At 60.1% G+C, this 24,408-nt stretch overlaps 2 protein-coding genes across 4 annotated transcripts in view; one reads left to right on the plus strand and one right to left on the minus strand.

The window, feature by feature from the left end:
• Positions 1–9,909, plus strand: part of GRAMD4 (GRAM domain containing 4) — a 65,738-nt gene extending 55,829 nt beyond the window's left edge. For both annotated transcript variants that reach the window (XM_002922847.4, XM_034644011.1), the window contains exons 11-19: positions 663–734; positions 1,291–1,334; positions 1,410–1,519; positions 3,179–3,333; positions 4,930–5,074; positions 5,669–5,762; positions 6,084–6,168; positions 6,981–7,049; positions 7,467–9,909. In XM_002922847.4, coding sequence (XP_002922893.1) covers positions 663–734; positions 1,291–1,334; positions 1,410–1,519; positions 3,179–3,333; positions 4,930–5,074; positions 5,669–5,762; positions 6,084–6,168; positions 6,981–7,049; positions 7,467–7,571 — 879 coding nt within the window. In that variant the 3' untranslated portion in view covers positions 7,572–9,909. The remainder of the gene's footprint in view (positions 1–662; positions 735–1,290; positions 1,335–1,409; positions 1,520–3,178; positions 3,334–4,929; positions 5,075–5,668; positions 5,763–6,083; positions 6,169–6,980; positions 7,050–7,466) is intronic.
• A 3,473-nt stretch (positions 9,910–13,382) lies between these two features.
• The window catches only part of CERK (ceramide kinase), a 58,067-nt gene continuing 47,041 nt past the window's right edge, over positions 13,383–24,408 (minus strand). For both annotated transcript variants that reach the window (XM_019803343.2, XM_011229402.3), the window contains exons 7-13: positions 22,601–22,675; positions 21,566–21,718; positions 19,718–19,823; positions 18,913–18,989; positions 18,026–18,231; positions 16,914–17,122; positions 13,383–15,799 (exon numbers count right to left, since the gene is read on the minus strand). In XM_019803343.2, the coding sequence (XP_019658902.1) occupies positions 15,727–15,799; positions 16,914–17,122; positions 18,026–18,231; positions 18,913–18,989; positions 19,718–19,823; positions 21,566–21,718; positions 22,601–22,675 (899 nt within the window). In that variant the 3' untranslated portion in view covers positions 13,383–15,726. The remainder of the gene's footprint in view (positions 15,800–16,913; positions 17,123–18,025; positions 18,232–18,912; positions 18,990–19,717; positions 19,824–21,565; positions 21,719–22,600; positions 22,676–24,408) is intronic.

Below are 24,408 nucleotides of genomic sequence, written 5' to 3' on the forward strand. Positions count from 1 at the left end.
AAGCCCTTTCACTTGTGCTGTGCTACGGACACTTGGGGTGGCCCCGGCCGAGGTCCGTGGCTGTGGCAGAGCCCACGCGGCACGCAGACGCCCAGGGGTTTACCGTCTGGCCCTTTACGGAAGAGGTTCGCTGACCTGCACCGGTGGGAGGCTGCAGCCCGTGGGGTGGAGCTGCCAGGCACGGGCAGGAGGGACGGCGCCCGCTCTGCGTGGAGCTCACGGGGTGCTGGGTGCAGTGGTGCCCACGGAGCCCCTTTAGGCAGGGGCCAGGGAGAGAGTCTCGGAAGGCAGGCCAGCTGTGTCTGCTGGGCCCCAGCATCCAGGAGGCCTGTGGGAGGTTCTTGTTGAATGAACTCATACAAACAGGCGGAGGTCACGCACCCTCTTTTGCCTCAGTTTCCCTCCGTGTAAAGTGAGGGGTGGAGGGCTGCGTGGTCTCAGACGCATCTTTGAAGATGAGCTGTAGAAACATGACCCCCTGCCGGCCACTGCCCGCCCACCCTCAGGCACCAGAGGGTGTCCGCCAGGACAGCCGGCCCCTGCTGTGCGGGGCAGCACAGTGACCCTGCTCCGGGGGCTGGGAGGCCTCTGGGCTGTTCCTGTGAACCATTCCTCTGGGCGGCTAAATTTTGGTGGAAATTCTCTCTCCCCTTTGGCTGCAGGAGCCTCCAAAGGAAGACCTGACTGTGTCTGAGAAGTTCCAGCTCGTGCTGGATGTCGCCCAGAAAGCCCAGGTACCGCTTTTGGGCTCCGGCCCGGGGGCGTCTCTGCGCCAGCCTTGCCCAGTGAGGGCCCCCAGCCCCCCAGAGCCCCAGGCCTGGCTTGTCTGTTGTCAGCTGACCTGCCATCAGCCTGCCCGTTGATCCCTTGGCAGCAGCCAGGACGGCCCCAATTGGCGGGAGGGTCTACGCTGATGGCTGGCGCCCTGGAGGGTGGAGACCCGCTGAGCCTGGCCCGGGGCCGTCATCTGTGTGGTTCCCTGGGCTTCGTGGGGACCCACCACCCCGTCCTCAGCCTGTAAGTGGCTGGGCAGGACATCAGGGCTTTGTGTCGCCCCCGGCTGTGGCCTCATGGGGGCGGCACCTCTGCCCCCCCCCATGTCGCCGTGTGGACGACGNGACATCAGGGCTTTGTGTCGCCCCCGGCTGTGGCCTCATGGGGGCGGCACCTCTGCCCCCCCCCATGTCGCCATGTGGACGACGGCCCCGGGGCCTGTGGTGCCCCCCCCCATGTCGCCGTGTGGACGACAGCCCCGGGGCCTGTGGTGACCACAGCTTCTTCTCCACACAGAACCTCTTTGGCAAGATGGCCGACATCCTGGAGAAGATCAAGAAGTAAGTCCTCGGCCACCAGCCCGCGGTGTCGGGGGTGCGGCCCCGTCCCCGGCTGAGCCCCCCTCTCCCTTCCAGCCTGTTCATGTGGGTCCAACCTGAGATCACGCAGAAGCTGTACGTCGCGCTGTGGGCCGCCTTCCTTGCCTCCTGCTTCTTCCCCTACCGCCTGGTGGGACTGGCCGTGGGTAAGGAGGCGCCTCGCCCCGGGTCAGGGCTGCTGCACACACCGGGGAGGGAGGCGTGGGGTCCTGACCTGCTTCCCACCAGAGCCTCCGCCAAACGCACAGGCCTCCCGGAGGCCGGCCAGGAGCGCACGCTGGCGTCCCTTCCTCTGCGTCTCGGCCGATGGCTTTTTATCAGAACCTTTAAACTTGGGTTCTGAAGCCCATGAGAGCCGTAGAGACATGATCACTGTTCCTTACAACAAGCTCATCATCTGCTTCCAAGGGACTCCCCACTTTCTCACCGAGCAGGGGAGCTGCTGGTGTCGGGTACGGACAGTGGTCAGCCAGCTCCGAGTGCTCGCAGGGCCTTGAGGGGTCAGGTCAAGGGAGGAGTGATGGTGTGGGGGGAGAGGTCATGGGGGCGGTGGCCTCGATTCCGTGCAGGGTGAGGTCCGAGCAGAGGGCGAGGTTTCCAGAATCTGCGTTGGATGGGTCAGGAACAGCCCTTGGCCGGGGTGGAGGGGGCAGAGCAGTGAGGGCTGTGAGGCAGGCAGGTGGGTGGAGGTTCTGGGGCCCTAGTGGGGCCCTGGGTTGTGCTCAGAGTCTGACCCCAGGACTTGTGGTTGGATGGGACGGTCGGGGAGCGCTCAGGGTTTGCCCTGAAGGGCTGGTAGGTGATGTTGCCGTCCAGGGCTGCCAGGGAATGGGAGGGGCAAACTGGGGTAGGGTGTTCAGAGCTTAATTCTGGGGTGGGGAGTGTGCAGAATTCAGGAGCCACTGGCCACCGGTCTAAATGTACAGGACTTGGCTTTTGCCTGTATTTCAAACCCTGGGGTGGCAGGATGACTTGAACTCCCCCATGGGTTCACTGGAACCCCTGCCTGGGGCTTCTGCTGGGGAGGGAGGAGGGTGTGGGCAGGTGTGGAGGTCATCCTGAGGCCAAGGCCACGGTCTTGAGGCTGCCAACGTACTGAGCCCGCCTACTCCAGGAACCTGCACCCTTCTCCCCAGGCCAGACCCTGAGCCCTGACCCACTGTGGGGCCCCAGTGTCCCTGGTCTGGAGCGGGCACAAAGCCCGTCTGCAGTGCACGGGTGGGGGCAAAGGTGGAGGGCCGGATCCGAGCTGGGGCGTTGAGCTTGGGGGTCGCACAGTGTGGGGGCCATCCCTAACTGCCCACCACCCCCCAGCATATCGCTGGGGCCTAGCTCTCTCATTGGCCCTCCCCCTGTATGCCTTGCCAGGACAAGCAGGGCTGGCAGACAACGTGGCCTTGGGGGAAAGGACTGATACCAACCAAAGTGAAATGCCCTCAGTCCCGTTTCTCAGGGGGCCTGGGTCGGCACACGAGCTCTCTGACCTGGGGTTTGGAGGGTCTCCCCGGCTGTGACGGCTGCAGGCCTACCAAGTCAGAGGATGGCAGGTCGGGGGTGGGTCCCTCGTGCTTTCCTTCATGTCTCTCTTGGGGGGTGTTGAGTGGCGGGCTTGTTTGCTCGTGAGGTGGTGTGATCGGCAGGGGCCACCTGTGGGTCCCAGGTGGTGAGACACAGAAGTGGACCCCCCGTTGGCTGGGTGGCCTTGTCCTCTTGCTTCCCTTGCCCTGCGCTGGCCAGACCTGGGTTCTGGGAAGCCATCCGTGNCCTGCCCTGGCCAGAACCGGACTGTTGTCTCCTATCCCCAGGACTCTACGCCGGGATCAAGTTTTTCCTCATCGACTTTATCTTCAAACGCTGCCCGAGACTGCGAGCCAAATACGACACCCCCTATATCATCTGGAGGAGCCTGCCCACGGACCCCCAGCTCAAAGAGCGCTCCGGTGCCGCTGTGTCCCGCCGGGTAGGCTGGCCTCAGGCTGGGGCAGCGGCCCGCAGACCCAAGCTTGCTGCTCCCAGTGCGTGCGGAAGCTGGTGTCATTCCGATTTCGTGGGGCCCTTGAAACAGACACAGTGTGGCGAGGATTTCCCCACTGCCTGGCACTGCTGTTGCCGTGGGGTGGCCGCTGGGGGAGGCCGTGCAGTGCTTATAAGCCAGGCTGCAGGCCCCCTGCTGCCTCAAGGCCCCTCAGACCCTCCCACGGACTTGCCTGAGCCATGCTGGCCCCCAGGCCAAGGGCAGGCAGGGTGCGGGGTGCTGGTCATGACTGCCCAGAGCTTGGGGGCCTTGCGAGTAGGGAGCCATGGGAGCTAACATCCGGCCTTCTGTTCCCCGGCTCTGAGGCTCGGGCCTACGTTGTGCTCACAGATTGGCACTGGGCGTGTATTTTGTTCATGGTGGAAGGTCTTCGTGGGTGTGTTCGGCCCTGGGTCCCAAACCTGGACACAGAGGACGAGCTGGCCTAGCTGTTCTGCTCAGGGTGTCACATGAGCCCGGGAGGTTCTGGATCCCATAGGGCTCTTGGTAAGGTATAGGAAGGCTTCCTGAAGGAGGTGGCATTGGATTGCTGTGTTGTGTGAGCGTCGTCTGAGGAGAGGCTGTCCAGTGACCCGGTGATGGGCGGGAAGTTCTAGGTCAGGCGTGGGTCAGGCTCCCCAGGTTCTGGGACGACAAAGCTTGCTGGGATCCCAGACTCACCAGCAGGCCGTGCGGCTGTCCGTGCACGAGCAAGGTCTTCGTGAGCCCGCAGGGGGACTCTGGTCACATGGTGGCGGTGGGCCCAAGGGAGGAGGTGCAGAGGCCGGCAGCCTGGCTGCCTGAGGGCGTGGGAGGAGATGAGGGGAGGAGATGAGGGGCCTGTCCTCGCCCTGGGGGTCGGGACAGGGCCTCCACTCAGTGCTGGCCAGTCTCAGGAGAGACAGTGAAGGGGAGTGAGGACGTGGGCTTCCCAGGGGGCCGGGGGGGAGGGAGACTGTGCTTACAGACCGGCTCAGCCACTGTGTTTGTGAGCTCACATCACGTGGACCCACTTTTTCTCTTGGTCACGTGTGTGTCTGTTGTCTCCTTTCTGGCCAGCTGTCAGGGCTCGACAAGGTACGGTGTCCGCGTGGAAACCCCTCCTCTGCGGGGACCTGATGCTGTGCGTTGCTGTGTTGTGACTGTTTGACCTTTTAATGTCGCTTTCTGGGGCCTGTCCCTGGCCAGTTCCAATTTCGGAAGTGCGTGGAATGGCCTCTGTGCCGAACACCTGGCGGCCTGGGGTCTGGACTGCGTGTGCGGGGCTGCCGGCTCTGCCATGGCCTGTTGGAGTGCAGACGCTGCTGGGGGGGGGAGGGGCTGTGCCCGCGGCTGCGGGGCGTCTCTGCCCAGGAGGAAGCAGGGCTCCTGGGGTGTGGAGCGGCCCCCGGCAGGGGCTTGCAGGTCCGCACCCCGCATCTGGGCATCCGTACCTGCTGTTCCTCTACAGTTACCACGGGGCGGGGCGGGGCGGGGGGCGTGTGCGTCCTGCCCCCCACCCCCGGCTGGCGTGGCTGATGGGGACACGTGCGCTCTTGGCAGCTGCAGACGGCCTCCTCGCGGAGCTACGTCTCCAGCGCGCCCGCAGGCCTCAACAAGGATGAAGACACGGGTCGCTTTCACGGTACCAAGAAAGGCAATTTCCACGAAATCTTCAACTTGACGGAAAACGAGCGACCACTCGCGGGTATGTGTGTGCGGAGTCTGTGGCCCGCCCTGGCCGGGTGGGGGGCTCACCGCCGTGCTGGGCCCCGCGGCAGGGACAGCCCCGGGGGCCCGGAGGGCTCTGGGCAGGCAGGTGGGAGTAGCGGGGTGTGCTCCCGGGCCACTCAGGGAGCCTGGTTGAGCGGCAGGACTTCAGAGGGTCCCCCGGAGCGCGGCTCAGAGCTGCTCCCCAGCTTGACCATCGCACAGGCAGGTGCTGCCCCGCGGTCCCTCCCATGACCTGTCTGCAGGGCCGTGTGCTGGAAGGCAGCTGGGCTCCCAGGGAGCTGGGCCCTTAGAACCACCTGGCGGGCCGCGGTGCATGACCACCAGCTGCAGAACAAAGGGCGCGCAGACGTGTCCCCTGAGTCTCACGGCCGTAGGCCGATCCATTTGCACAACCGAAGCTGTGCGTGTCTCCTCCGAGGGAACCAAAGTCCCGGCCGATGCGCACAGGAGCAAACAGCTGCTCTCCGGGAAGACGGGGCGCCCGGCCTTCCTCCCGCAGGCGCTACTGGAGGGCGGGGAGCGTGTGGGCGCATCAGCCCGGCTGATGGGTCGCTTCTGTCCCCACTAGTGTGCGAGAACGGCTGGCGCTGCTGCCTGATAAACCGGGACCGGAAGATGCCCACCGACTACATTCGCAACGGGGTTCTGTACGTGACGGAGAAGTGAGTGCCTCCGCGGGCCCCGCCACCGTGTCCCCCACGCTCACCACGGCGGCCGCGGGCCACGCCTTCCCGTTTACCTGTTGCTGAAGGGACGGGCCTCAGGGACGGTCCTGGCGCTCGCGGGACGCCCCCAGCGTGCGTGAGTCAGATGCAGTGTAGGGCCGTGGGGTCAGTCCGCAGAAGCGATGAAACCCTCTCACAGTGAAAAGCCAGTGTGTGGTGACAGGCGGGAGGGGCTGTCTGCTTGGGGGTCGCAGCAGCCTGGGCAGGCATCCTTGTGCCGTTGCTGGACCGTGCCTCTGTTCCTTTCTCCTCTTGTAGTTACCTGTGCTTTGAAAGCTCCAAATCTGGCTCTTCCAAGAGAAACAAGGTCATCAAATTGGTGGACATTACAGACATCCAGAAGGTCAGTGTGAGCCCCCTCCTCCCCTTCTCCCTTACCCCTTTTGGATTCCAGAGGAGGGAGGCCACAGGGCCATGAAGCTGGTGGGCTTTGGTTGGAAGTCAGACGCGTTCACAGTGAGGGGATGGTGCCACGGGAGACGTCAGGGTGCCCAGGTCAGGGCTCCCCTTCTAGAAGACCTCCATGCAGAGCCCCCTGGCTCCCGTCAGAAAGTGTCCATGTACCGTGGGACTCCCGCACGTCCTCACGGGTCAGCGCCAGGCGCCCTCCCACAGATAGGGAAGTTGGGAACACAGCACGGTGGGCCTGGCCAGGCGCCTGAGCCCCCTGTAACCACTGCGTATCTGTCCCTCGGTCCTGAGATGCTGCCCCCCTCAGGTGTGTCCTCAGCCAGTGTCCCTCGAGCGTGGTCACGTGGAGTGGGCAGGGTGTGTGTGGTGTTCGAAGGGCCTGACACACACTTGGGAGGGGATGGCCGGGCCCACCTGCTCCTTGCCTCTAGGGTCTGAGCGTCTGGGGCACAGGTCGGCCAGAGCCGGGGGTGAGCCCCAGCTCACTAGCATGTCGGGAACATCCCCCCCAAGAGATGTAGGGTTGCCGGGACAGGGGCATCCCCCATACACACTGCTCTCTAGGGAGATCCCGTCTGGTTTCTCGGTCACTAAGTCAGCCTGTCCTCCCGTGGTCAGGAAGGCGGGGCTCCGTGGGGCGGGCTGGCTGTGGGCCCCTGGGAGGAGAATGCTCTGGGGCCTGGGGACAGGCCTGGCCCTGATCCTGGGAGGGGCCCATGCTGACTGTGTGCTGTTGTCCCGCAGTACAAGGTTCTCTCTGTCCTCCCGGGCTCAGGCATGGGGATCGCTGTGTCAACGCCGTCAACCCAGAAAGTAAGTGCTGGATGGGAAGCGGGGGAGAAGGCAGAGTGGCCGAGGGCGTGGCTCTAAATCCCTGGGGCACAAATGTGCGGAGCCGCGGACCAGCTGGGGACCCGATGGGGACCCGAGGGGCCCCCTCTTCCTCTTTCCCTCGCTGCGGCCACAGCAGCCTCCTGCCGCTGCAAGTCCGGGTCAGGTTCGGGGCTGAGGGAGGGTGGCGTGGGGGGTCCAGTCTCCTGCCTCTCGCTTGGTCCCCCTGAAGGCCGGGGGCCTGGCCTCCGGGTGGGAGGGGGTCTGCCCTCATGCACCAGACCCTGTGGGGCTCCGCTCGGGCCTGGCCTGGGGCCAGGCAAGGCCTGTGTGTCGGGGCGTCTTGTCCTCACGCCAGCCTGGCCGCGCGGAGTCACCACGGCATCTCCACCCTGCCAGCCGCTGGTGTTCGGTGCCATGGTGCATAGAGACGAGGCCTTCGAGACCATTTTCAGCCAGTACCTGAAAATCACGGCGGCCGCAGCGTCTGGCAGTGACAGCTAGTGTTGCTTCTCCCGCGACGAAGCCGGAAGGGTTTTGTTCTGTTTTTTTGGTTTTTCTGGTTTTTTTGTTTTTTTTTTTAACAATTTGATAGTGGAAAAACAATCGGACATTCTCCTGATCTTTTGCAATAATTCCCCTCAATCTGTGGTTTTTATTGTGTTCACCCTGCGTCTCACGGACCCCTTCATGCAGGGGTGGGGCCCTGAGATGGTGCCCGCCCATCTGACGGGTGAGGCGCGTCTCACGAACACGTGGACACGGAGGGCAGGGGATCCTCGGAGGCCAGTGGAAAGGAGGACACACAGGACACGCCTGCCCCCACCGCCAAGTACAGCTGCCGTGTCTCCGTCCCCGCTGGGCAGAGGCCCCGCGCCAGCCGTGCAGCCAGCCCTCCAGAGGCCGAAGCTCTTCCACCCAAAAGCCATAGCTGAGGAGCACCCTCTTCCCGGGTGTGAAGGATGTCGGTGATGAGCAACTCAGAGGCCCCTTCACCGACCACCCTGAACGGGCCAGGGGGTCTCGCTCCTTCCTCTGGCGAGGCCTCCCGTGGCATGTTGTCAGAGTGGGGCCCGGGACGGGGGCGTGGCTCGATCTGGCTTACGCTCTGTGCTGACCATCCGCGGGGGCCAGGAGGCTGGCGAGGCTGGGCCCCACCCGCCACCAAGGCCACTGGCCATCTGGGCCTAACAAGCCACCGGGAGGCCGGGAATCGGCGACCCACGTGGACTTGGAGTGGCACGCAGGTGGAAGCACGTCTTTCTCACATCTGCTCTTTGGAAAGCGCCGGGGAACATCTCCCAGGGCTTTCGGGGGCACTGTGAGCCTGGATTGTTCTCAGATGAAAGGCCACCGCAGCACGGCTGGCGGCAGCTGCCTGGGTTGGTGAGGGAGGGGCTCTGGGGCCCTGGGGTGGGAGCGGCCCGGACACACGGTGGGCCAGCTGTGCAGCCGGTCTGCCCGTGGGAGCTGCGAGGAGTCACCGTGAGCGGAGCCCAGAGGCCTGGGGCCGGACGGTCTGCACCCCTGACGCCTGATGGCGTCCTGGCGGGCACCCCCTAGCCAGCACACACCGGGGTGGGAGCCAACCGCTCCCTCCCTGCGCCCAGCCCAGGACGCTGGCGCGTTCATGGCTGAGGCTGAGGGGCCATCTGCAGGCAGGGTTCACCTGGGGACAGGCCTGTGACCTGTGTGAAGGACAGGCTGAGATTGTGGCGGTCGGCATGACTGCCTTCCTGGTCAGCACACTTCCAACTCGATTCAATTCCTCGGCTTGTCCTGAGTCCTTTGGGTGTCACTGAGATTGTTGTTTTTTGAAGAAACAGAAGATTATATTTTTTACAGAGAGCAAGCTGTTTTTCTTATTTTTGTATCATTTTTCAGATGTAATTTTTACCTTTGCTCCAATCCTAATTTGCTGGTTTGGGTGAGGTCTGGTGGCATTGCTCACATCCCCCTTCACGGAGGACCGTGGGGCCACGCACCGGGGCCCGGGCCGCGCTCCCGGGGAGCCGCACCGACCAGCCTGATGAAGCACACACCCCGCCCAATCGGTGAGACCTGAGGGCACCCGCGGCACCCACCGCCCTGGTCCGGCTGGCATGGTGTTCGTGAGATGCCGCAGGCCGGCCTCCGTCAGACCGGAGGCGGAACCCACTCTAAGTCTTGGCGTTTGGCTCCCACCGTGGGCACAGGTGGACCGGCTCTCGTGGGCCCCGCGGAGGCTTCAGGCACCCCGGGGACCCACCCTGGGGACCCTCCCCAGTGTCTGAGGCGAGGCGGGCTGGGCCTGAGCGCCCCCCAGAGACGGGCTTCAGGGTGACGCCCGTGGGTGCCACTCACACCCCTCCCCGGGGCTGCCAAGGGGTTGGCATGGTGGGGCTCGCCCTCATCAGCAGAGCGGGTGGTTTGGTTCGAGTCCCTTCTGAGGAGAAAGGGAGATGAAAACTGACCACATGCGTAGCGTGGCCGTGGGGCACTGGGTGGATGTGCGCCAGCGGCCGGGCCCTTAGGAAGCCCACTCTCGGCCGGGGTGAGCACAGCCCGCACGGGGTCCCGGCTGCCCGGAGAGCGCACCCGTAGTTTCTATCAAGTTGTGTAAATCTGGGCAGGTATTTACTTTCTATGACTAATCACTGAACTAGAATGAATGTTACATTTTTTATGTCCGAAGCTTGAGTCTATTTTGGGTCTGTAAATAATCGTTACTGCTGTCACTTTTGTTCAACAAAAGGATTGTACTGTATGAAGAATCAATGAAAAACCCCCTGTAACATTTTTTTAAGAAAACTTTGTTTGTTTAAAGAAGTCTTGTATAAATTATAATTTTTATTTAAATAAACCTGAAATGCTTTGTGCTCAGGGGAGGGCGGGGGTCGCTTGGCTTCCGCAGTGGGGCCCCTGTGCGTTGCAGGCAGCTGGAGTGGGGCAGGCTGGGACCCCTCCGGGTGGCCCAGGACCTCCGTGGCCGCCAGTGCTAGAGGGTAGCAGGCATTTGGGCTCCAAAGCTGTCTGGGTGACAGCTGGGGGGTGGGCTGTGGGACAGGGCCATGAAGGGGGTGACAGGGAGTGGGGTGCAGACATCCAGAGGAGGCAGGAGCCCAGGTTCCAGAAGGCTGGAAGGCCATGTTGGGGCATCCAGGGCCTGGCGCTGGGTGGCAGGACAGTGGGACCATCGCTCTGCCGGGGTGTGGAGGAATCTGGAAACGGGTCCTCAGGATTGGGGTGCAGGTCCTGGCCCCAGCTGGGTGTGACTTCCCTGGGAGTGGTGGGCATTTCTGGGACCAGGTGCTACCTGCAGCCTTCCCGCTGGGGTTTGGGGGGAGGGGTCCCAGTGGTACCTGTGACTGAGCCAGTCCAGACACTGACAGTGGAGACAGAGGGATGCAGGAACCCACCGACATCTGAAACCACCAGAGTCCTGTGCTGAACTAAGCTGGACACAGCCAAGGACGTCCAGCCTCCTGCACCCCGAGCCCACAGGAGCCCCACCCAGGTCCCACCAAGTGAGCCGGAGTGGAACAGAAGCCAGGCCTGGTGGGCCAGCCCTGCGCTTGGAGGTGTGGCCTTGTATGTTGCATCCATCCACCTGTTCCTCTATCCATCCGTTTGTCTTTTCATCCATCCATCCATTGCAGGCGCTGTCCTAGGGGCTGGGACATCGCTGTGACGGGCCCAGTGGTCCCTGGGGAACCCGGCACCCGATGAACATCCTTGAGACTGCTGAACAGTCCGACAGGACAGCTGCTGTGAGCTCCCGACCCTGCAGGGACGCCTGCTCTGGGGAGGGAGGGGGTGAGGAGGGATCGGAGCCCAGGGTGTGGGTTGCACGGGCCCTTCCCTCCCCACCCTCGCTGATGGGGCTCCCTGTTTACCTTTTTTATTATTTAATGTGTCAATAAAGTAGCACAAATAGGTCTAATCGCTATTGTAAAAACTACCTGGGGAAGGCAGTATTTTGGTAGAATTGGTTCTATTTTAGTTTGCACGTTTACTGCAATGCTCTGGAGGGGGCGCCCATGAAATCAGAGGAGGCGCCTTGGGGGCCTTGGGGTACTTGGGCCTTTATCCTTGAGGAGACGGACCCCTGCCAGGCTTCCAGCAGAGTCTGTCACTCTGGCTAGAGTCAGGAGGGGCCACCCGGGTTGGGGAGGGTCTGGGGCCAGAGGAGATAGGAGCGTGGAATAATTGAGGAATGACTAGTGCACTTGTCCAGTCCGCTTCTCATGGGCACTTGGCTGCTGACTCCTTAACGTGGCATTTGGTGAACGAGTTTTCCGAGTGTGCGAGTGAACGAGGGAGCCGCGCATGGACCAGAGGGGTGTCTCAAGTTATCAACCAACGGTGCGGATCAGTGCTGTTCACCCGCAGAAACCGACATGCAGAGCTGACTCCCCGTGCATCCCCTGTAACAGGCTGGAGTGAGGGGCTGGCTGCTCGGGGTCAGATGGCAGGGTCGTGGGGGGCAGCCACTGCCAGTGACGTGATGATCCAGGAGGCTCCGTCCTGTGTGTGGGGGGGGGACCCGGCTGCTGAAATCTGCCCCCACACACACACACTGGAGCTGGGAAGCCCGCTTCTCCTGCGGGGTCCCAGCTCCTCCACCGTCAGGCTGGCATCGTGCAGGGGGTGCAGGGCTCCTGGGACGCGGACAGCAGAGGTGGGGGCGGGCGCCCGGGGCCCTGCTCCCTTAGAGGCACTGTTGTCACTGCTGTACTGGGAGTCAGAGCTGGTACGAGGGGGGGGGGGACATGAAATGTGTAAGGTCCTAAAGGGAGCTCCTTGGTTATCCCTACTTGTAGTTGATAGTACAGTAGAAAACCCCCAAACCTAGAGATAAGGTGGATTTTTTAAGATTTTATTTATTTACTTGACAGACACAGCATGAGTGGGGACAGGGGAGAGGGAGAAGCAGACCCCCCGCTGAGCAGAGAGCCCAACGTGGGACTCAGTCCCAGGACCCTGGGATCATGACCGGAGCCGAAGGCAGACGCTTCACCGACTGAGCCACCCACACGCCCCATACAGTAAGTTTTCATAGTAAGAGGCATGGTTTCTGGATACCATATGATACACTTCAAAAAATCACATTTCTATGTAAAAATAAAAATTTTAGAATAGTCCCAAAATAGTTTTTAGGAATATATCTAAACAGTTCAGGGATTGTGGGAAAATTATAGAACTATGGAAAGACCTGAGTGAGGACTTAGGGGAACGTGGGCAGCGTTCCTAGACTGGAAAGGTCAGCGTCATGAATGAAGATGTCTTCTCAAAACGTTCAGAATGTAGAAACAAGTTCCAGAAAATGACACACAGTGTGACTCCTGTCAGGTGAAGAGCAAAACGTGCGGAACAAGACGTACGTCGCCTGGGAACGTAAGCACGTAAGGAAAGAAGACACCTTTCTTGAGCCCGCTTGGGCGCAGGGGCTGGGGCCTGCCGAGTAAGTGGACAGCAGGCAGGTGAACAGGAGAAAAGGCATACAATTTTTATTTGGTGCTAATAGCTTATTTTTTTGTACATGGAGACCTTTACAGAAAAAAATCAGAAGAGCCAAAGAAGCAGTTAGACCCTGGGGCTTATGCACCATTTTAACAAAAGGGCAGCAAATTTGTCCGGAAGTGACAAGACAAAGGAAAAGGAGTTTGGGCTTCTAAGGTAACGTGACTTTACTGGGTAATTTCATGTGGGGAAGTAATGGAAGGCTGGGGGTTGTGCAGACCCAGCTCGGCACCGACCGTCCCAGTGGCAGAGGCGGGTCTGCTCCCAGTGCCGGAGAGAGGAGGGCGTGCTTCTCAAGGGGAAATTCATGTCCTGCTTTTGGGCAGACGGAGTGGGGGGCAGAGGGCGCCTCCTGCTTTTGCTGCTTCTTGACGGTCTTCAACTCAAAGCAATCCTTATACCAAAGTGACCTATTTTGGGGTGGCCTGTCCTGACCCCCTCACATGGATAAAAGCAAGGGAATGGTACACTGGAAAAGGGGGTCCCCTCTGTCGAGGCGGCAGGGGAGAGCAGACCCACGAGGGGAACACAGGGACTTTGGAGTAAAGTTCCCTTTCTTGGCCTGGGTGGTAACTACCTGTCATTCGTTTCATTCTTGTTCTTCAAATCGTTACGTAGGTGGGGCACCTGGGGGGCTCAGAGAGTTGGGCGTCCGACTCTTGATTTTGGCTCAGGGCATGATCTCAGGGTTGTGGAATCGAGCCTATGGTTGGTCGGGCTCCATGCTCAGTGGGGAGTCTACTTGGGACTCTCCCTGCCCCCTGCTCACGTGCACCTGCTCGCTCTCAAAAAAATTAAAAATGTGCATTGGTGTTTTCATGAAACATGCTCTGCTTTAATAGAACAAGAATTTATTAAAGAAAAAAAGAAACTCTGCCCAAAGTAACTTAATTTTTGTCTTCTCAAAGATACCAGAGCAAATATGCCATTTTCCAATCTTGAAACCAGCAAGATTACAAGAAAATGAAGCCACCCTTTCAGTCCGTACTTGCCGTTACACAGGATTGTGCCGAGAACAGTCGCCCCCACCCCCCGGGCGGCGGGCACGGCACCCAGGTGCTCACTCAGTGATGAGAAGAGGCAGGAATAGGGTCCGAGCGTAATGGCTGCCGTGGCGTTTTTGCACCGGTGAGTCACGAAGGAAGTTAAAGACTAACCCTTCTGGATGATGCCAGGTTTGCACTAACCGACCAACAGTTCCGACTCGTTTTCTCAAGACCCTGGAGTCCAAGTGCTGTGGGGCCTTCCTGGAGATCCGAGCCTCTTGCCCACGGGGGAATGTCTGAACGGTCCTTCCGTCCTGTGCACAGATCATCGAGAACTCTCGGGGTGTTCCGACAATCACACGTGCCCCAACAACAGTCCCAAGGCCTGCGGCAGTTCTGGATGTCGGCATGCAGGCAGCTGTGCGGGAGCCCCGGGGCGTGGCCGGCTCTCTCGGAGAACAGAAAATGATTACTGCAGCCTGGACTGTTTTTCTAAAATTGGCAGTGGGTTTTAGGACAGACCAGTACTGTTTTGGGGAAACCCTGTGAAGGGGCACATTCTACAGCACGGTTCTGAGTGGCCAGGTGGCCCGTGGCTGCGGCCCCTAGGCCCTGACATGCGGCCGCTGCCCCTGCACAGAGCTGCCGTCCTTCTTTGGTTTCTTCCAACCAGCAGCAAGCACTAAGAATCCGAAACAGCCAGCGCAGATTCCCTTTCCATACCCAGACTACGCGCCCGCCCAGGACTCAGTAAACCACTGCATTTGTACAATTACTTGATAATGTGGTCGACTGAGAAAAAACACCGTTAAAGCTGCCCTTTTGTCTGACCTGGATGGGACTGAATGATAAAATAGGAGATTTCATGTATACTTTAAAATATAAATGCTGCAAGTGAATTCTAAAAATATACGATGTCTGTGGATGCCAACAGGACCAGCTGCACCTCCGTAAAGCCAAGCGTGCTCCGTACGCTCGACGGCGCGAAACGGCCCCATCACAGTCGGGCTTCCTCTCTTTGCAAACCAGAGTTCACGCCGCAGCGTGTAGTTCAAATCTCTCTTCCACGCATCTTCCATATACCTAGGCGTGAATACAAAGCAACCAAGGCCCCAGCGAAGACGAGGGCTGCCCCAGGGCCTGGGGTCACCGCCGCGGGGAGCCCCCGGCCGCCGGCACCGGCATGTCAGCACGCATCTCCAGCGCTCACCGCGGAGATGCCATCTACACTCTCCGGCTGCAAAGGACGACGTTTCAATAAACATGTAGAACTAATTGTGAAAAAAAAGCACACGTCTGGACCACGTACGTAGACTCGGGGCCCGCACCCAAGGAGCCCCGGGGGCGAGGGCGCTGGGGCTGGAAGTGAACCGAGAATCACAAAGTGAATCTGCACCCCCGCACACGCCCGCTTCCTTCCACCGCCCCCGAAGCCCGCCCGGCACCCACACTGTGTCACTCCAGAGCACAGGTCCTCTGAGTTTAAAACCGATGCCGTGTCCAGAGCTCACGATTGTTCTCGCCACCAGCTGGATTGTCCCAGAAGCACGAGCACGATAAAAGCAAGGGCTGGGGTTTTAAAGCTACAGCGTCACTCCTGCCAGAGTCCCCCTCCCTATGACGGCCCTGCTCCAAGGTCACCAAAGCAGGGCGACACCGCACTGGAGCCCCCCGGGACGCGCTGGGTCTAGTAAGCGTGTCCCGAGCACAAGTTAAGATGAAGATAAAATGAAGGCAATCCACGATTTTCCAAAACCTGATCACAGACACTCTAAGTCCTGCAAAGTGGATCAGTGGCTGCTAGGCACACGTGTCCACATGTTGTGGCCTCATGTCCACTGTCCCTAAAATGACCGCAATAGAGCCACTGATGGGCCCTTGAAAACTCGGCACCGTTGGCATAAAATCTAGAAGCCAGCGCCCCCAGACCGACAAGTGCCGTTTGCGGAGAATAAGTTATATGACACGCAATCCACAGGTTCACAGAAAGCTGAAAATGCCAGGTATGTTCACACACTTGTGGACAAAGGTATTTTGTCTAAAATCAAGATCTAACTATCAAAAATAAATTTCTAAATTTAAATGTATACATCAACGTAATTGGTCTGCAGAAATTTTCTTAACATTTGCGCTTCCCAAGCACAGCCAGGCAGGTGACGTGTGAGGGCAGCTCAGCTGTCTGCTCCTTCCTTGGGATCCTCCTCGATTCCCCGTGCGAAGAGCCGAACCAGCTGGCAGTGGACCCTGCAGAGACATGGGGCAGTGTGACCCCTGCAGCTGGTCAGGGGTGGAGGTGGGATGGGGGTCTCGTCATGGCCGGCTCTGGGCCCGACCGCGCAGGGACAGGTCCAGGGCGCCTAGTGACTTACCCACACCCTTGAGAGCCCTGTTTTGTAAAGAGCTGAGGGCCCTGTGGACCCGGTTCTACATTCAGCACCCCCTCTTTAGCAGCGTGACAAACCTCTAGATGGCCACGTTCTGAGCTTTCGGGGCCACGGGGAGGGCTCCGTGCGGGGCGACCCCCCTCACACGGTATATGCAGGACGTTTGGTCACCCGGGACACGCGGGCCCCACCCCAGCCCCGGTCCAGGGGTCCAAGGTGTGGCCGAGGTGCCCTGGAGACCCCGCCTTCCACCACGAGCATGAGGACGAGAGCCCAGGGGCTCAGCAGTCCGTGTGGCTGTCGGCCCCACTGGCAGGCACCTTCCCCCTTTAGTAAGGACGTCACAGCCTCCTCCAAGATGTTCAGTAAGAAAAACCCCGTGACTAAGTCACTCGCTGCTAAAAGCGTGGTAATGTTACCAAGACACCCAGGCTTTACTGCACAAAAGAAGGCCACTCCTGATTTCAGAGTGTCCTGGTTCTTAGTAAATCCTTCAGCCAGCATTAAAAATACTTCGTGTCTAACTTGTAAAGTTACAAAAGCTGAACTCCCTGTGCATACGACTGTCCTAGCCGGTTTTCCTGCGGCCTTGTGGCCACCTCTCGTCCTCAGATGCCCACGGGTCTGGAGAGGACCCACTGCCCCGCACACCAGCAGCCGGAGGCGCGGGCCTGGCGCCTGCCCCCAGGGAGGCTGCAAGCCAGACCCCCAGCTCCGGCCACAGGTGGGACTCCTGAGGCCCGCGGAGCTCCTGGTGGACTCCAGGACGTGGGACCTGGGAAGTGTCTGCGAAGGCAGCCGGCTTGTCTGTTTAATGAGTATGTCACGTTGTGACGTATGCTGTGACGCCCCAGTATCTTTCCCAAAGCCAGTCGATGGCACCTCGGGTGCTATGTGGAGACGCACGTGATTACGGTGCGCTCTTGGCCGCAGGATGCGGCGCTCGCGGAGCCCGGGAGGCGCGTGGCACGCACCTGACCTCGATGGAGGAGCTGCTCAGGATCTCCCCGTCACAGTTCCAGGAGCTGTTGGACGCGGCGCAGCAGCAGGGGGGGGCGTCGGTGCACATGGGCCCAAACCGCATCTTCCCCCTCTCCTTGAGGTCGCTGTCCTCATCCTCCACGTGCTTCGACAGAAACTGGAACTTCTTGACTCGATAAACTTCGACAAAAGCGAAGTCAAACTACCAAGAGACACAGAACGGGGACGCGTTGTCACAGGCGCGGTGCCGGGGAGGCCAGGCCGCGGGCAGCACGCCGGAAGCTCAGACGCCCGCCTCCCACGGCGTCCACAGCGACGAGCGCTTTCTAAAGAATTTCGGCAGAGGCGCCTGGGTGGCTCAGTCGGTTAAGCGTCGACTCCTGGTTTTGTCTCAGGACGTGATCTCAGGGTCATGGGATCGAGCCTTGTCGGGCTCCGCACTGAGTGTGGAGCCTGCTTGAGAGTCTCTCCCACTCTGCTCCTCCCCCTGCTCTCACTAAAAAATAAATAAATCTTAAAAAAAAAAAAGGGGGGGTGCCTGGGTGGCACAGTGGTTAAGCGTTTGCCTTCGGCTCAGGGCGTGATCCCAGCATTATGGGATCGAGCCCCACATCAGGCTCCTCCTCTGGGAGCCTGCTTCTTCCTCTCCCACTCCCCCTGCTTGGTGTTCCCTCTCTCGCTGGCTGTCTCCATTTCTGTCAGATTAATAAATAAAATCTTTAAAAAAAAAAAAAAAAAGGATTCTGGTGGTTCCTTAGCAGTAACTTATAGAATTCTTTACCTTTTTCACAAGCAGTATTTTAAAAACCACATAAAAACACCATTAGAGTAGACCTTAAATACAATTTAAAAAAACAACAACAAAGAACCACCCACAAATCTCACTCAGATCAGAGCCTGACCCACAGCTCCAGGCCTCTTGATATCGTGAGATGTGGGGTCTTCTGCTGTGTGAACGGCAGGGATGCCAGTGACTGTGGGAAGGTGTGCTGGAGGAGACTGTTTTTAGCGAGATCTACGAGGAGCACCTGAGACGAGGAGCTTCCGGTGGGTGAGGCCCCCCCCAGGAAGCTGCCCCCCAAGCCCCCCGAGGCCCGCCGCTCACCTGGTCGTACTGGTTGGTGTGCCTGACTAGAAACCTCAGGAAGTTGAACCGGGAGCACTTCCGGATAAGGATGAGGTCAGAAGACCCGTCCCCCAAGTGGGCGGCCGGGGAGAGGCCCCGGGGGCTCCGGGGACAAGCGCAGGACATGTTTGTGGCGTTGATGGCCAGGAACTTGCCGCAGACCACCTTCCACTCTTCCATCTCCTCTGATGCAGAAAGAGGCATCACGGACGGGACGTTAGACGCGGGCGGGCGGGCGTCCCGGGACCGTCTCCACAGAAGCCCCGCGCCGCTGACCCCTAGTCCCAGCCAAAGAATCCTGGGCCGAATATCGGGCCCAGAGGGTCGCCTCCCAAAACGCAGAGCTGTTTCTCTGGTCCTCACGTGGGTGGGGACTTTTGGGCAACAATTCAGAACGGGGGTCACCAAGTGTGGGCACCACCTGATTCTGCGTGGCCTGTGAGCCAAGAGTAATTTTCACATTTTTAAATGGAAAAAATCAAGAGATCTATGTTGTGACATATGGACATGCTATTATACAACTCTAATTTCAGCATCCACAGAGACAGGTTTGCAACGCCGCTGCGCCCCTTCCCTCGTGAGTGCCGGGCAAAGCCCGAAGGCTTGAGTGTGAGCGGGTCCCAGGAGCACTTGCTGAGCGTGGAGGACGGGAGCCCCAACAGCGGCATCTCCCTGCAATCTGTGCTTCCCCAAAGGCTGGCAGACGGCAACCATCTGCTGCCGCCGGGAGCTCGGGAGAAAGGGGTGCGCCGTGCGGCACCAACGAAGGGAAAGACGGGCAGCGGGAAGTCGCAATGCCCTCTGACCCTCAAAAACGCGCAGTTCTGCACACAGTTGTGACCATGAGTCTGTGTCAGAGATGTTACCTGTGTTCTCTAAGCCATACAACGACCTCTTCTGCTCCTCCTCCAGCTGCTGCTTGCTTTGTCTGCACACGAAGCATCTGAAAGACAAGGACATCAGCACCCTCCCCGTGGTACGCGCGCGCTCCGCAAAGGACCACGACAGTTCTCGTGTAACAGCAAACTCGGGGTCAGACGCTTAGCGAACGATGTTGCCTTTACATGCCAATTTGAATTCTCCAAATTAGTTCTTTGTAACAATTACACGTGTCCGCGAGTCCTGCTCTAACACTTGGAAGCATCTTAAGAACAGAGGGTGTCCTACGGGGCCGTGCCGAGAACAGGTCTGCCTGGCCCCGAGTTAGCAGAGCTCCGGCAGGAGTGAGGCCAAGAAAGGCACAAACCCCATAGACCAGATAATACAGTGGTTCTGGGTTCCAGTTGCTAACAAGCAGACGACTGGGAACTCATCGTTAGCGTGGACGGTATCTGCGGTCCTGGGCGCCACTGGACTCCCTGCCCCGGGGACAAGGGTTTACGCTGGCGAGAGGAGCTCATCAGCTCAGCTTAGAGACACAGCGGCTAAAACAGCTTCTGACTCTCACTGTTCTGTTTATGGTCTCAAATCCTTCCCTTCAAGAAGGAAAGGAGCTCGGGCGCACGTGACCTCGGAGGCCCTGCGCCGAGCCTCGCTATCGCTGGGCACGCAAGAACCACCCTCCCCTGTCCACACAGAGAAATGCCCCGCGTCCATAGTAAGAGTGCCCCCAAAGAGCCCGGCTTTATTTCATGCGTTTTGCAGCAGAAATATGTGGAAGACTGTGCTCACCCTGCCCGGCAGGGTTTCCTGTCCCTCGGAGACCCCACTGTGTGTCGCGCTGGCAGGAAAGACACTGTCCCTTCGTAGCAGTGATGCGAAAAGAAGGTCTTCACGCCTGAGAACAGAGCACAAAGCAATCAGCCCAGCGTCCCCTCCCGGCCACAAAGCTGTCAGCTGCATTTGCTCCAGGACACACCATGCCCCACACCACCAGTGCGTTCCAAGACCTGGGGGATGGGAGCACTGAGGGATCAGGCCATGCGGGGCACCTGGTCACCAGGGCTGCCCCCGACCATGACCCCTCCTGGCCTGCCCTCAGGTCGCTGGCATCTGCTGGAGCCCCTGACATCTGCACTGAAGGAGACGCTTCGAAGGGCAGAGCCACCACAGCCCCCTCTCTGCTCCTTCCAGACTGTTGGCCGGCGCCCTGGTGTCTCCCAGGCTCGGCCGCCCAAGGTCACCCAGGACAACTCTGGCGTCTGGGAAGAACTCTGACGAAGTCCACAGCGGCACTGCCACCAGAGGACTGTGGCTGGCCTCCATGACAGACTGCGGTGAGCCGTCCGCTCTGAGCTGGCCTGGCCTGCCTTGAACGTACCCCAATGTGCGCGGCATGAACCCAACCCGCTCAGTGGAGGAAGCCCAGCAGGACGTGTGAATGGGGCCCGAGGGTGCCCCAGGCCACAGTGGGGACCATGCCATGTCCTGCAAGGGTAACAGCGACACCACGCCCCAAACTGGATGCGGGGGTGGCGCTGGCCGCGGTCATAGCTGGTGTGATGCTGACACCGCGGAACCCCCCAGCCCCGGGCTCTGGGCTGTTGTGCCAGCACCTAGCATGTGGCCAGGCACCTGGGACACACTCCGGAACCACCTCTCCTGTGGAGAAGCACTTCCCAGGGCCCCTGGAGTCCACCTTCCACTGCTCCCCGCTGGACAGCCCTCCAACTCGGCTCCTGGCTAACATGAAGGGTGCGCAGCCTGGCCCTGCAGGCAGCCTCTCTCCTGGACGGTGTGACCGTCTCTGCCTGTCCCTGGATGGACCACGTGCATGCCCCACAGGCCCTAGAAGGTCAGTCTCCCGTCCGCCTCCAGAACCGCCTCCGAGCATCTCGGCGTCTCGGGTTCCCGGTGGGGGTGCAGATGCGGGCAGGGCGCGCCTCGTGTACCAGCGGAGGGGTGACTGGGGGCCAGACGAGGCCAGCTCAGCAGCGGGTAGTCAGGAGGACGGCGCCAGTCTCCCTGAGGTTCCCGTGTTTTCTGGTTCCCTCGTCATCGTTCCTTATCCTGACTTTGGTTTCTTAGCTCTATGTCTTGGGAGTTCCTTGCATTCTAACTTCCAAGCCACCTGTACTTTTAACTTAGGCCGGTCTCCACAGCACCTCAAGCCCAGCCAGTCACCGACCTTCCTCTCCTGAGAAAGGTTCGGATTTTAATACCCGCACTTCTTCGTTTAACTTAAGAGATTCGCTCAAAAGCAAACTGGAGAGAGCAGGGACCAGATACAGGACGTTGCTCAAACTCAGCCAAGGAGCACGTGCGGGCGGCAGGCGTGCCCACCAGACTCTGCACCGTCAGAGTCCTGTCCGAAGGCGACAGCGCCTGACATGAGCAGACCGTCCCTGTTCCGCGAGGTCCGCAACCATTCCCAGTTCCCACCGGTTCCAGCCCTGCGGCCGGTACGGAGCACGGGTCTGAGGCCAGGGCTGCTGGCCCTGCCCCGCGGGCGCCCGAACCTGTCCGACGGGCACCTGCGGCCGCAGGAAGCAGGGGGCTGGGCTTCTGTCCGTGGAGACGGCGCGGTGCAGGGGTCGGAAGGGCGCAGAAGCGCACGGCGTGCGCGTTCCCGCGAGTTACCTGAGAAGTCGTATCTGAGGAGACCCATCCAGCGCTTCCTCTCGCTGTCCCTGATAATGTCCCCGTAGAAGCCGTAGCCCAGGAGGGACACGGAGTACCGCAGCAGCGTGCCGCTGTGATGCACAGAGGACACGTCCATGGGCAGCGAGTCCCCTGCGGAGAGAAACAGTGCCCTTTCCACTCCGACGCCGCCCCCCCTCCCGCCCCCCCGGGCCTCGCCAGCACGCGCAGACGCAGACGATGACCGGGGCGGGGGGGGGGCCGTCCTCCTGGGGGGCTGGGCGCCTGTGCTTCACTCAAATGACAGAATTTCACGAGAATTTCCACAACAGGTTTGGAAAGCCGTCCTGTTGGGACGGACACGCACGGCCCCGTGGAGCGTGTTCCGTGCCGCGAATGGGAGGAAAGGCGCCCGCGTTCTGAACAATCATAAATGGGCGACTCGTCAGCAGCACTTGTGTGGCTTCAGGTCACATGGCAGAAGCACCGTCGTCAGGGACAGGGAGGGAGCCACGTGCTTACGCAGCGGGGGCCGTGGCCGTCTGAGCAGCTTCCGGGGCCACGCCTGGCTTTCTGAGCCGGTGCCGAGCAACACGGGTGGCCTCCCACCCTCGGGCCGAGCGTGTAGGCGCCTAGTACAGGCCACACGGAAGGGGCGTCGCAGGCGCCATGGACTCGGGCTGGGCAAGCCTGTGTGGACGGGGACGGGGGCTGCGTCCTGGACAGAGAGCAGAGCACCGGGCGAGTGTGGGCGTGTCCGGGCCTGAGGGTCAGGCCGGCCTGCACACAGGGCACTGAGGCAGTTGGTCGGGTCACAGGGTGCGTGTGGATGCAGAGCGGGCATCAGAGGGCTCTGAGCAGGGTTTGTGCTGATGAAAGGCCCCCCCGATGGCCACGGGAAGACAGGACAAGATGGGAGGTTGCAGGGACCCATGGCCCACGCGGAGCCCTGCTGGCAGGAGGCCCAGGGAGGTCCGCAAGCCCACCGCCGGCATGGAGCTTCTCCCACGGTCTGTGCCCACGAGAGGGACCTACCCACAATGATGTGCAGGGCCGACGTTTCTGCATCGTTCGTGCCCACCGTCGAAAAACACACGCAGTCTGTTGACCCTGAATAAGGGAAAGGAAAAGGTCTTTAATATCATTATAATAATTTAAAGCTGCAGCCAGTTTCCAACAGAGTGACACACAGCCTCGCCCCGACGCCAGCACCCTGGCTCACAGCCTGCACCGGACAAGACAGGAGTGGACCCCACGGAGCTCAGCGAGCACACGCCTCCCGCTGGTGTGCTTGTGCATGAACTGGGGGTGACCTCAGGGAACCCGGCGAGGATCCCCAGGGCGTGGTGACGATGCCACAAACACTCCCTAGGTCTGCCCAGCTTCTAGCTGGGGCATAATCCAGGTCACTGTTCTTGGCCTGAGTGGGCTGCGTGCTTGTCACAGAGATTCCTGAACCCCGCTCCCCTGAGGTTCTGACTCAGCAGGTCTGGGATGGGGCTGAGCAATCTGAATTTTAACACATCTGCTGACCAGTTGAAAGATGCCTCGTGTGGATTTCCCAAGAATGAAGCACGTGACAACCCAGGATCGCACGATATTGCCACACACCGGACCCGCAGGCCCGGACCCGTCCGAGAACAGCCGGTGTTAACGGCACGGAAGCCTGGACACCAGCAGGCTCCAGGGTCTCCGCACTGGGCCCCAGAACAACAGACGAGTCTCCCGTCGTAGGTGATGTCCCAGGAAGCCGGGAAGTTCGTGGTCCCTGATGGACGTGCTGGGTTGCAAGCACCTTGTGTTACATCTTCGCATAACAGACTCTGGGCCAGTTTGTCATCAGAGCGGAGGTTCTGAATTACTTCATCTAAGCGGACGTACGGCTTCTGATGGCTGGAAAGTTATGTACACACACACGTGTTCTTAATATGCGTATTTGTTTTGATTATCTGAAAATTTCAGTGATATCCCATTCCAAAAATGAGCCAAAAACTTAACATTTTTAAATAAACATTTAAGACCATAGAAGTAAGTCTTAAAATGTTAAAAATGAACAGCAACAGCATCTAAGAAAACCCGTGTGGTTTCTGACTCTCCGACACCCTCACCTTTATAATGAAGGGTGCCCGCATACCCAGCATGAACATTTCCAAGGGAACGAACTCTAGAAGAGCTTTTAATTACCCTGAGGTAGTTCTTCACATCCCCAGAACTTTCCAGAACGGAGCCCACTTGCTCCCCCTGCGTGCCCGGGGCCTTGTTTACGTTCCTGGCAAGCCATCCTTCACAACACACGCCCATCAGAGTCCTGAACTCGCCTGCGTTCGCAGAGATGGCCCTCGTACTCCCAGCAGGAGCTCTGCAAGGAGCGTCCAGCCCGTCCCGCACCGCGGCCTCAGCACCCGAGGCCCCTGAAGGCATCTCTACGTCCAGGTCTACCTGGGCCAGACGCCAGCACTGGGGAGGCACGGTCTCGGGACAGAACTTCCCGGGGCTCACGTCCGCCCGTGCCGGGATGCCCGGCAGAACCGCAGCAGAGCAGGCCGTGGTGACGCCGCACCCCCGGGATGGCGCTGGCTTTCCGCAGCTGCCAGACGCGTCTCATCTAAGGCGGTGTGGGTGCCCGGCCTTCCTGGTCAGGCGTCCAGGCCCCGGCCGGGCTGGGGTGCGGCCCCGTGTACTTGCGTTCTAGGATTTCCCACACCCTGCCCCTGGACTGGCAGGGACATGGTTCTCTGTCATCTGGTCCTGCAGGCAATGAATATGGCAGGTGACCTGCGCTGCTGACAAATTTCGGGGATTCTTTTGCTAAAAAGTCAGATTTTTAAAGGAGGCTGTCATTC

Source organism: Ailuropoda melanoleuca, chromosome 15 (genome assembly GCF_002007445.2).
Source record: "Ailuropoda melanoleuca isolate Jingjing chromosome 15, ASM200744v2, whole genome shotgun sequence".
Classification (NCBI taxonomy): domain Eukaryota; kingdom Metazoa; phylum Chordata; class Mammalia; order Carnivora; family Ursidae; genus Ailuropoda; species Ailuropoda melanoleuca.